Source organism: Oncorhynchus mykiss, chromosome 8, assembly GCF_057628025.1.
Source record: "Oncorhynchus mykiss isolate SJ-2025 chromosome 8, ASM5762802v1, whole genome shotgun sequence".
NCBI lineage: Eukaryota > Metazoa > Chordata > Actinopteri > Salmoniformes > Salmonidae > Oncorhynchus > Oncorhynchus mykiss.
The window spans coordinates 80,775,001-80,787,681 of NC_143029.1; the positions used below are offsets into that span (position 1 = coordinate 80,775,001).

The following is a 12,681-nucleotide window of genomic DNA, read 5'->3' on the forward strand; positions in this document are numbered from 1 at the left end:
GTGTGTGTCCTCACGGTCCACATTGTTCCATAAGGTGTTATCAGTTTTTCAAATCAGATTTTACTGCTTGCATTAGTTACTTGATGGGGAATAGAGTCCCATGTAGTCATGGCTCTGTTTAGTACTGTGCGTTTCCAGAGTCCATTCTGTACTTGGGGACTGTGAAGAGACCTCTGGTGGCATGTCTTGTGTGGTATGCATGGGTGTCTGAGCTGTGTGCTAGTTGTTTGATCAGACAGCTTGGTGCATTTAACATGTCAATGCCCCTCACAAAAAAAAGTTGTGATAAAGTAAATCTCTCCTCTACTTTGAGCCAGGACAGATTGACATGCATATTATTGATGTTAACTCTCCGAGTACATTTATGTGCCATCCGTGCTGCTCTGTCCTGGGCCAACTGTAATTTGCCTATTTGGCATTTGGCCATATGACTGGGCAATAGTCCAGGTACAACAAAACTATGTAATTTATTAAGGACAGACCTCTCCCCATCTTAGCTACCATCGCATCAATATGTTTTGACCATGACCGTTTGCAATCCAGGGTTAATCCAAGCAGTTGAGTATCCTCACCGCTCAATTTCCACATTATTCATTACAAGTTTTTGTTGAGGTTTAGGGTTTAGTGAAAGATTTGTCCCAAATACAATGCGTATTACTTGCCACCCATTCTAAAACTGACTGGGCTCTTTGTTAAGTGTCGCAGTGATTTCACTTGCTGTGGTAGCTGATGTATAGTGTGGAGTCACAGCAAACATAGACACACAGGCTTTACTCAGTGCCAATGGCAGGTCATTAGTAAAGATTTAAAATAGTAAAGGGCCTAGACAGCTGCCCTGGGGAATGCCCGACTATACCTGGATTATGTTGGAGAGGCTTCCATTTAAAAAAAACACCCTCTGTGCTGTTAGACAGAACGCTCGATCTACGCTATAGCAGGGATGTAAAGCCATAATGCATTCGTTTTTCCAGCAGCAGATTATGATGATAACGTCAAAATCTCCACTGAAGTCTAACAATACAGCTCCAACAATTTTCTAATAATCAATTTATTTCAGCCACTCATCAGTCATTTGTGTAAGTGCTGATAGTCAGTTGATATTTTGTTTACTGTGAAATAGCATTGTATCTGGTCAAACACAATTTTTCCTAAAAGTTGACTAATGATCGGCTTATTGGTCAGCTGTTTGAGCAAGTAAGGGATGCTTTGATATTCTTGGGTAGCCGAATGACTTTTCCTTCCCTTCAGGCCTGAGGGCACACGTTCCTGTAGGCTTAGATTGAAAAGATGGCAAATAGGAGTGGCAATACACAGTGCCTTCAGAAAGTATTCAAACCCTTTGGCTTATTCCACATTCTGTTGTGTTACAGCCTGAATACAAATTTGAAAAAATATATATATATAATCCTACCCATCAACACACAATACCCCACAAGGACAACGTGAATACATGTTTTTAGACATTTAAGCATATATATTGAAAATTAAATACAGAAATATTTAATTTAAATAATTATTCACACCCCTGAGTCAATAGAGTTGAAATCGGAAGTTTACATACCTCTTAGCAAAATACATTTAAACTCAGTTTTTCACAATTCCTGACATTTAGTCCTAGTAAAAATTCCCTGTCTTAGGTCAGTTAGGATCACCACTTTATTTTAAGAATGTGAAATGTCAGAATAATAATAGAGAGAATGATTTATTTCAGATTTTATTTCTTTCATCACATTCCCAGTGGGTCAGAAGTTTACATACACTCATTTAGTATTTGGTAGCATTGCCTTTAAATTGTTTAACTTGGGTCAAACGTTTCGGGTCACCTTCCACAAGCTTCCCACAATAAGTTGGGTGAATTTTGGCTCATTCCTCCTGACAGAGCTGGTGTAACTGAGTCAGGTTTCTAGGCCTCCTTGCTCACACACGCTTTTTCAGTTCTGCCCACAAATGTTCTATAGGATTGAGGTCAAGGCTTTGTGATGGCCACTCCAATACCTTGACTTTGCTGTACTTAAGCCATTTTTCCACAACTTTGGAAGTATGCTTGGGGTCATTGTCCATTTGGAAGACCCCTTTGCGACCAAGCTTTAACTTCCTTACTGATGTCTTGAGAAGTTGCTTCGATATATCTACATAATTTTCCTTCCTCAGGATATCATCTATTTTGTGAAGTGCACCAGCAAAACGCCCCCACAACATGATGCTGCCACCCCCGTGCTTCACGGTTGGGATGGTGTTCTTCGGTTTGCAAGGCCCACCCCCCTTGTTCTTCCAAACATAACGATGGTCATTATGGCCAAACAGTTCTATTTTTGATTCATCAGACCAGAGGACATTTCTCCAAAAAGTATGATCGGTGTCCCCATGTGCAGTTGCAAACCGTAGTCTGGCTTTTTTATTGTGGTTTTGGAGCAGTGGCTTCTTCCTTGCTGAGCCACCTTTCAGGTTATGTCGATATAGGACTTGTTTTACTTTGGATATAGATACATTTGTACCTGTTTCCTCCAGCATCTTCACAGGGTCCTTTGATGTTGTTCTGGGATTGATTTGCACTTTTCTCACCAAAGTACATTCAACTCTAGGAGAGAGAACGCTCCTTCCTGAGCGGTATGACGGCTGTGTGGTCCCATGGTGTTTATACTTGCGTACTGTTGTTTGTACAGATGAACGTGGTACGTTCAGGCGTTTGGAAATTGCTCCCAAGGATGAACCAGACTTGTGGAGGTCTAAACATTTTTTTTTTAGGTCTTGGCTGAATTATTTTGAATTTCCCATGATGTCAAACAAAGAGGCACTGAGTTTGAAGGTAGGCCTTGAAATACATCCACAGGTACACCTCCAATTGACTCAAATGATGTCACTTAGCCTATCAGAAGCTTCTATAGCCATGACATCATTTTCTGGAATTTCCCAAGCTGTTTAAAGGCACAGTCAACTTAGTGTGTGTAAACTTCTGACCAACTGGAATTGTGATACAGTGAATTATAAGTGAAATAATCTGTCTGTAAACAATTGTTGGAAAAATTACTTGTGTCATGCACAAAGTAGATGTCCTAACCGACTTGCCAAAACTATAGTTTGTTAACAAGAAATTTGTGTAGTGGTTGAAAAACTAGTTTTAATGACTCCAACCTAAGTGTATGTAAACTTCCGACTTCAACTGTACATGTTAGAATCACCTTCGGCAGAGATTACAGCTGTGAATCTTTCTGGGTAAATCTCTGAGAGATTTGCACACTTGGATTGTACAATATTTGCCCATTATTCTTCACAAAATTCTTCAAGCTCTGTCAAATTTGTTGTTTATGTCATGTATTGTCATGTTGTGTCTTGTTTCTGTCCTTTCCCTTCACCCTGTCTCCCTCTGCTGGTCGTTATTAGGTGACCTTTTCTCCCCCTCTTTCCCCCAGCTGTTCCTTGTCTCCTCCTAACTACCTCGTCACCCCTTTTCCCACCTGTTCCCTTTTTCCCTCTGATTAGTCCTCTATATCTCTCTCTGTTTTTGTTCCTGTCTTTGTCGGATTCTTGTTTGTGTTTTTCATGCCTGAACCAGACTATCGTCATGTTTGCTGCAACCTTGTCCTGTCCTGTCGGAATCTGCCGGTCCATCTGAGCCTACCTATGTTTTGTTATTAAAGAAGTTCTGTTTACGTTAATTCGCTTTTGGGTCCTCATTCACGCACCGTGACAGTTTATCATTGCTAGACAACCATTTTCAAGTTTTGACATAGATTTTCAAGCAGATTTAAATCAAAACTGTAACTCGGACACTCGGGTACTTTTACTGTCTTCTCTGTACTCAACTCCAGTGTATATTTGGCCTTGTTTTAAGGTAATTTCCTACTGGAAGGCGAATTCATCTCCCAGCGTCTAGTGGAAAGCAGATTGAACTAAGTTTTCCTCTAGGATTTTGCCTGTGCATAGCTCCATTCCATTTATTTTTTATCCTCGAAAACTCCCCAGTCCTTAATGAATAAAAGCATATCCATAACGTGATACAGCCACCATTAAGCTTGAAAATATGGAGAGTGGTACTCAGTAATGTGTTGTATTGGATTTACACCAAACATAACACTTTGTATTCAGGACAAAAAGTTAATTGATTCGCCATATTCTTTGCTGTATTACTTTAGTTCCTTGTTGCAAACAGGATGCATGTTTTTATAATACGTTTATTCTGTACAAGCTTCCTTCTTTTCACTCTGTCAATTAGGTTAGTATTGTGGAGTAACTACAATGTTGTTGATCCACAGCTATTAAACTCTGTAACTGTTTTAAAGTCACCATTGGCCTCATGGTGAAATCCCTGAGCGGTTTCCATCCTCTCCGGCAACTGAGTTAGGAAGGACACATGTATCTTTGTAGTGACTGGGTGTATGGATGCACCATCCAAAGGTTAATTAATAACTTCACCATGCTCAAAGAGATATTCAATGTCTGCTTTTTTTTACCCATCTACCAATAGGTGCCCTTCTTTGCGAGGCATTGAAAAACCTTCCTGGTCTTAGAGTTTTAAATGCACTGCTCGACTGAGGATACAGAGATGGGGTAAGCTTGACTGAGGGTAGAGAGATCAAATCAAATCACATTTTATTTGTCACTTGCGCTGAATACAACAGGTGTAGTAGACCTTACAGTGAAATACTTACTTACAAAAAATCATGTTAAACACTATTATTGCACACATTATTGCAACTTATTATACGACTTGTTAAGTACATTTTTACTCCTGAACGTATTTAGGCTTGCCATAACAAAGGGGTTGAATACTTACTGACTCAAGACATTTCAGCTTTCCACGTTTAATTCATTTGCAAAAAAATGTAAAAAACCATCATTCCACTTTGACATTACAGGGTATTGTTTGTAGGTCAGTGACCATAAATCTCAATGTAATCCATTTTAAATGGAGGCTGTAACACAACGAAATGTGGGAAAAGTCAAGGGATGTGAATTCTTTCTGAAAGCACTGTAGTCCGCTATCATCCTGAGACATTTTCCCTTCCAAGTTGTCAGACGCAGGTGGCTTGTCATTGTTGATAGACAACAATCGTTGTTCACCTCTTCCACACTCACTTTACAGAATAAAAAATTGTGTGAATTGAACCATCTTTTTTTTCCCAAAATGGTATTTAAGGTCCTCCAAAGCTTTTTACTATCATTCTTTATAGAATGTATCTTTGTTTCATTGTACATTTTCTTCTTCTTTTGATTTAGTTTAGTCAAATGATTTCTCAACTGGCAGTACATACAATCCATTTAGCTGAGGTGTAAAGAGCAGGTTCAACGGTTGGGTGCTGCTGATGACAGTCAGAGGTAGAGGTAGAGGGGAGAGGTAGAGGTAGAAGGGAGAGGTAGAGGCAGAGGGGAGAGGTAGAGGTAGAGAAGAGAGGTAGAGAGTAATGGTATAGGTAGAGGCAGATGGGAGAGGTAGAGGTAGAGGGGAGAGGTAGAGGTAGAGAGTAATGGTAGAGGTAGAGGGGAGAGGTAGAGGGGAGAGGTAGAGGCAGAGGCAGAGGAGAGGGAGAGGTAGAGGCAAAGGGGAGAGAGAGGTAGGGGCAGAGGGGAGGGAGAGGTAGAGGCAGAGGGGAGAGGTAGGCTAGTGAGTGTTCAGATCCACACAGTCAGAGAGGGCTCACTGCAGGTGCAACGCTGAGTCATTACACTGCGACTGAAGCAACAAGGTGTGAATAAACCCTGTTAGTCATGTTATTTGTGAGAACTATGGCATGCCAACTCCTATGAGACTTGTATTTCTTGTGTTGCATAACTCTCCTGAAAACTATATGCTCAAATTACATGCACTGAGTTTACCAAATATTAGGAACACCTTTCTAATATTGAGTTGTATCCCCCCACCCGCACCTGCTTTTGCCCTCAGAACAGCATCAATTCGTTGGGGCATGGACTCTACATGGTGTTGAAAGCGTTCCACAGGGATGCTGGCCCATGTTGACTCCAATGCTTCCCACAGTTGTGTCAAGCTGGCTGGATGTCCTATGGGTGGTGGACCATTCTTGAAATACATGGGAAACTGTTGAGCATTGCAGCTCTTGACACAAACCGGTGCACCTGGCACCTACTACCATACCCTGTTTAAAAGCTCTTAAATGTTTTGTCTTTCCCATCCACCCTCTGAATGTCACACGGACACAACCCATGTCCTAATTGTCTCATGTCTTAAAAATCATTTTTTAACCTGTCTCCTTCCCTTCATCTACACTGATTTAAATGGACTTAACAAGTCACATCAATAAGGGATCCTATAACTTTCACCTGGATTCACCTGGTCAGTCTATGTTATGGAAAGAGCAGGTGTCCTTTGTGTGTGTACACTCAAGAGTTATTGGATAGGGGAGACCATGGCACAAAGCAACACGGGGCACAAAGTAACAACTAAATAACTCCTTAGAAGCCCCTTAGAAAAGTGTTATTTAATGTGCGTATAATTGGTTAGTGTATAAACATGCCTAGGAAATGTTGCTTAAATCCATACATTCAAAATATATATATTGACAGGACAAATTCTAAATATTCTTGTCACCTCCCTTTTTTGATTATTGACCTGTGAAACATGTATCTAATCATATCATTTTTTATCAGATAGAATAGATATTTTGATTGGTATAGTTGATGACAATAATTATTGTTGTATTTTGTCACAATACTCGGGTTAGACTCAGATTTGTAATGGGGGTACATTGTAACATTTGTTACAATTAACCTATTACCTAAAATGCAATGGTATTTTATATGGCATGTAGAGACATTTAAATGATGATATAAAATAGCACTTATTTACATAAAGTTTGCCAGTACAGCTAAGAGAATCGCTCTAAAACATGGCTACTCCGTTTTTAGTCAATATGACTAGATGAAATTATGAAAAAAAGTGGCAATTTTGTGTATTTATATCCAAATATCAATTTAACATCCGAACATGTTTAAATTACCCCAAATGTTTACCATTGAAGACTACCGCCTACGGGGTTAATTGTAAAATGTTACCTTCCACCACTTTCGGGTTGAATTATAAACGTCTGGTATGTCCTAGAAACGTAGTCAGGTTACAGTGTGTAATGGTATCTGAGATACATGTACGTTGTTTGTATAAACAAACTCAAATAACAATTTCATAAAGAAGCAAAATACTGAAATTGTTACTTTGCGCCCAGGTCTCCTAGGCCCTAGTATTGTATGTCTTGTACTGAGTCAACATTATTTGATTCCATTCGTTAAGATGAGCGGAGTCGAAAAACAGCACGAGGTGTGATTTGTGAATCGAAAGTAAGCTAGCTACAGAGTTGATCATTCTGCCGGCTCCACTTTCGGTTAGGCGGGAGCTGTCCACTTGTGACGAGTGGTGCTGAAAGAGGGAAGGTAGCGCCCATGTGTCTTTCAAGAAATCCAGTGACGCAAAGATGCAATTTCACGACCATGTAAACAATGGCATATCACTCAGAGACAGGGCCCAATTCTCGAAAATAAAGCATTTCATAATAACCATGACCCACTCAAACGCGAGAGAACCCCATATTGTGACAAAAGGCGAGAGAAGTCAAGTAGCCTTATCGCTGATAAAACCGTGATGAACGGGCAAAGCAAACCCCTCATTAAAATGCCTGATCCGGGGAGTCATAGAGTAATAGAGGCGGATATGTCTCGAATGAGCATGCTTGAGGTTTTAGCACGCTTGGCTCAAGGTGACATTCAATTACTGAGTGCATCACACACCCCGGCAGTCCTATCAGCCATGGATCTGGCCGACAGCCATAGGCTACTACGCTAACCTCGACTCGAAACAAAAACAAATCATTTTTAATCTAGCCCCACGGTAAATAGCCTAGTAATTTACGGAATTGAATGATTGTGGGCCAAGATTCGCCTATTGTTCTGAATGCGATCGATGCGAATTTGTTCACGGATTGAAACAAACGCGAGGCTTGGTTTGGTATCCAGGATATTCAACAGACTACCTAGTGTTTACAACCTTGAAAGGGCACGATATCATCGTTATTCATAAAGCCTATGCAGAGAGCTTTGCGCACAGGTTGTCTTTGAAATCCTCTAAAAAGCATTTCTAAAAAACCTGCTTTGTCAATGGCCCCTTGTTTAATGAAAATCACTGCATAGATGGGCTTCATTCATTAAAATGTGATATACATGTATTGGCTAAAATACCAGCCAGAACTTATGGAACAAAAGGGGTAAATGTATATTTTATAATAACTAATGACAATGGATGTGTTACACAAAGTACAATGACAATAGCATTCTACTGCTGGGCTCCTGGATTCTCAGTATAACTTGTTGATGAGACATTGTCAACATGCACATACATACATAGCATCATTTTTTACCTGAAATCACTGTAGGGGTGGATAATCCAATTGCCCGCTGATTTAACCCGCTCTTGCTCCCTCTCCACCGCCTTTTGACTCCCATACATGCGTAAGGAGAATTTGTTAACTCCAGGCTGCAGCATGGCACTGAATTGTCGTTGCATGAAGGTGCTTCCGTCAGCATCGGCATCCTCGGCCTGGATCTGGGGTCCATCCTCCGGCTTCTGGAAGGTGACAGAGTTTCTAGGCTGCTGGGTCGTCTGGGTCTGGGTCGATCCGTGCAGCGATGAGGAGGCTTTCCTGCTTGGCGCGTTGGAGAAGGACACCCTGGAGTCCTTTTTCTCGGGGACGCCGGTGGAAACAGGGGTGACGCTGGGGTTTGCGCTACCTTCCCCCTGGCCCTGCGTCATGGAGCCTGTCGCGGAGCCATCCATGCTGGCCCTGGCTGAGTTACAGGCACCACGCCTAAGGGACGCGTCCTCGGCCCTCCCCGCCCCGGCAGTCTTGTTGGAGATGATCGAGCGCAGGCTCCCGGTGCCGGAGTCCCTCCTGCATTCTCCGTTTTTGTTGCATTTCATTCTTGAAATTGGAGCGGTGCTGTTGTTACAAGCATCACCTGCTGTCGCGTTTAAAACCTCTACTGCGACCGCTGCTCCAGACGCCTCCGCCCCTGCCGCTCTGTTGGTCTCGCAGCGCCCGGCAGCATCTCCCGGACAGGTTGTAGTATCAGTCGCTTTGGATGCTACAGTGGGCTTAGTAGCAGCAGGCGCACCCTCTGTTTGCAGTAGGATGGGCTCGTTGTTGGTGGAGTTCTTTCTGGTAGCCGTGGCCGCGGCTCCCCCTCCTGGCGTAAAGTTCTTCATCCTGATACTACCGCCTCCACCACCACCGCCACTGCCGCTCCCCCCGGTCCGGCGCAGCCGCGGATACTGAAACTTGGACTCGTCCTCACCGTCTTCCGCACCGTCTATGACAGCGTTACTGGCCACGCCGGGCTGCTTCACATTCGGGGCGCTCTGGCTGGCAGCTGCAGCGGGGGCAGACTCAACACAATTGCTGCTTTTGCTTCTCGTACAATTGGACGTGGCAGCTTTGGGCGCGCTGATGTGGCTACATCCGCTACCGCCTGCCGCCTTCTTTTTCATGGTCGCAGCAGATGAGCCTGGTGAAACCTCATTCTTGTCCATATCAAATGTTGCCTCCAATTATCTTTAGTGAAAACCGATCAGGACAGAGGAGTGGGGGAGAGAGAGAGTGGAGAGAGAGAAAGGAGAGAGAGGAGGGGGTGGACGTGACTTCTTTGCAAACTACAAGAGTAGGTATCTGTACTCACTTTCAGAGATCATGTAAGCTTCACTTCCCCATTGTTTATATTTTATCACATCTAATAACACGTTTAGTGGCAGTTGCTCTGTGATTAAGTCCCATTCAGCAAATAATAGGCTAATGTAAACCTATTGCCTTATTAAATTAACTTTCAATTACATTCTAATCAATCCAACTCCCAAAATATTCAACAAGATATCATCTAAATTCATGTGAAATCAGGTAGGGTCAATGACTCATACAGCTTTCAAACGCTCAATTAAAACGGCATGAAAGTAATGAAGCAATGATGTCATTTTTTAGAGGGTGTTTTCAATGACAAGATGTCAAACAGGCGTGTATAGCGCCCTCTACTGTCCATACAGGTGGAATACAGAGAATGAGATCTCAAAGCAATAGTCTGTTTCCTTTACCTCATCATCTGCACTGATGTGAAATAGCTGAGCAGGTAAACTTCCACAGCAACAGTAACTTTCCAATAGGCATCCACCATACTCTCCCCTGTGGCATTTTTCCATATCAGGGGATGACAATGAAGATATGAAGGGAGGAGGCCACAACTATCGAAATGGACCTTTTATAAGCATCATGTCCTTGAATCGAACTGTTTGGATTTTCATCAAAGATTCTCCTCAAAGATAGAGCTTTCAATTTACACCAAACATTCCAAGAATTCAAATGGGACTGTAATAAGGATCAAATTATGTTTTGGAATTGTTGTCACCCAAAAGTTAGATTAAAATATTAGACAACAGATACAGTAATGTGTGCAGGTAAGCACCAAATGATTCTTGCTGGTAGGGTTCCATTCTATCTCCGGTTTTAGTCTGCTGTTACCTCCATCAACAGGTACATGTAACTTTTTGTAACCACATGCTTATTTCAGGACCCCTTTACAGGACAGAAACAATGTTTAATCCATCACTAAGTGTACCCAAGCATTTGCAACCGGTGAGCATACTGAAATTGAATCAATTGAATCAAATCAGACCAGCAGTAGGATACATACGAACAGCCCTGACAAAGGACCCAAAGTCCCAGACACACTGTTGGATCTGATATAGGACAAGGATGCATTTGGTTAGGAAAAACGTGCCTAGTATTTTTTTATTGCCAAGTCCTATTTCAACCATATCTACGTCATACACATGATAATCCAGGCCAAACTGTATAAATGATCTGATATTTTACCTTGTCCACTGAACCAGTGAGACCTACATGAGGACACACACACACGCACGCACACGCACGCACACACACACACACGCACGCACGCACGCACGCACACACACACACACACACACACACACACACGCACGCACACACACACACACACACGCACACACACACACACAGCCTTCAGAATCACTGACGCTGATTGCACACAGTCTGTGTCAATGACATTCAGAGGTTGTCTGCAATCACTGAACTTGTCTTAAACATCCATGCAGCAATGTTAAACTACGTTTCCCAGGGGTCAATGGGGTTGTCGTGACTGTTCTGAGTCTCCTTGCCGCAGGTCTCTTACCTTTTCACAGTGAGATGCCGGGTCCAGTCTGAGCTGGCAGATGGAGTGTGTCTCTCGCTCTGCAGAGGCTGCCTGCCTCAATTCCACTTCCTGGTATGATGACACATTAGAAGAATGATGCTCTGGGTTCATTTGCATAAAAGGCAGAGTTCCAGTTCCAAAATATAAAAAAGGCTAATTGATCTTGGACGAGGTCCAACGAGCTACGAGGAATCCCAGAGAGACAGGCTGGTTGAACAGATGCTGCTGTTGGGTGGTCTGGTGGAACTAACCTGAGAGCAGCGTATACTGGCAGTGTCAACATTCATCATTGCTGTATGAGAATTTGAAGTTGCAGCTATAACCACTTACACAGGGTCAGTTATTCGTTCAACCCTCTAATGGTTTAGGTTAAAATTGGGGTTAGCGTAATCTGGTCCTAAATCTGTGGTTGTCAACCTTATGCTAAAACCTCAGCTACCCTTTTACCACAATGACATCCCAGGTGTATGTGGAATGGCTATAACATATTTATAGGGTAACAATAAGCATTTCAGTCATGCACAGAAGGTTTAGTGAAAGATACACAGTAACCGCCTGTTGTTCTCAGAAAGCTAATCAACAAAGCCAGGTTGTCTCTTTCTCTGTTTTGGTTCTCTCCCCCACCCCTTTCTCCCCTCTCTTATTTTCTCTCCCACACACACACACACACACACACACACACACACACACACACACACACACACACACACACACACACAAAGACAAGGCAGCTCTAAATGGGTCCTAATGTGTTTAGGCTGATAGGGCTGCAGCAGTCGAGAGAGAAGGTCCAGTGACACTGATGAGTCTCACCAGCAGGACTGATAAGGACATGACTTGGGTGAGGGCCCCACATAGACTAGAACAGAGTAGAACATACATTTCATGTCATCTGACCAAATCCAAGTGCCAATGCCGTTTATCCCCCAAAAAACTATTACTTGTTAAACAAAATATTTTTCTCTGAACAATTGTATTAGTATAAAATAATATAATTTCCCCATGTTTTGTAGCTCATTATTTGTATTATTTATTTTATATAGTTTTTTTGCTGATCTTTATCAAGCATGCCAATACTTTTGGACCTGACTGTACATGACTTGGGTAGGGGCCACACAGACTAAAACATGCTTGAACCTTAACTATCGGCACATTGCTTGGGATGAAACACATTGAAATGTTCTAATGATCCCTTCAGTGACATTGGACCCTTCAATGTTCCAATGATCCATTCCCCTAACCCTAGGCGTAGGGGTTAGGGGAATAGTTAGGCTGGACTACACAGAACACACCCTCCATCTTCCTACGATGCACATAAAGAATTAATAGAACAACATCAGGTACCATATTTGAAAAGGCGATAAAATATGAGTAGTGAAATGGAGTGTGCATAGCAGGGTGAGAAGTGTACAACGGCCATCTGTCTCCAGAGCCTGCTGCCTGAGACAGTGAGAAGTGTACCAC

General features: G+C 42.5%; 1 protein-coding gene across 1 annotated transcript in view; it reads right to left on the minus strand.

The window, feature by feature from the left end:
• LOC110530999 (potassium/sodium hyperpolarization-activated cyclic nucleotide-gated channel 1) overlaps nt 1–9,653 on the minus strand; it is an 84,712-nt gene extending 75,059 nt beyond the window's left edge. The window contains exon 1 of the mRNA XM_090182739.1: nt 8,361–9,653. Within this exon, the coding sequence (XP_090038865.1) occupies nt 8,361–9,529 (1,169 nt within the window). The 5' untranslated portion in view covers nt 9,530–9,653. The remainder of the gene's footprint in view (nt 1–8,360) is intronic.
• Nucleotides 9,654–12,681: the final 3,028 nt, after the last annotated feature.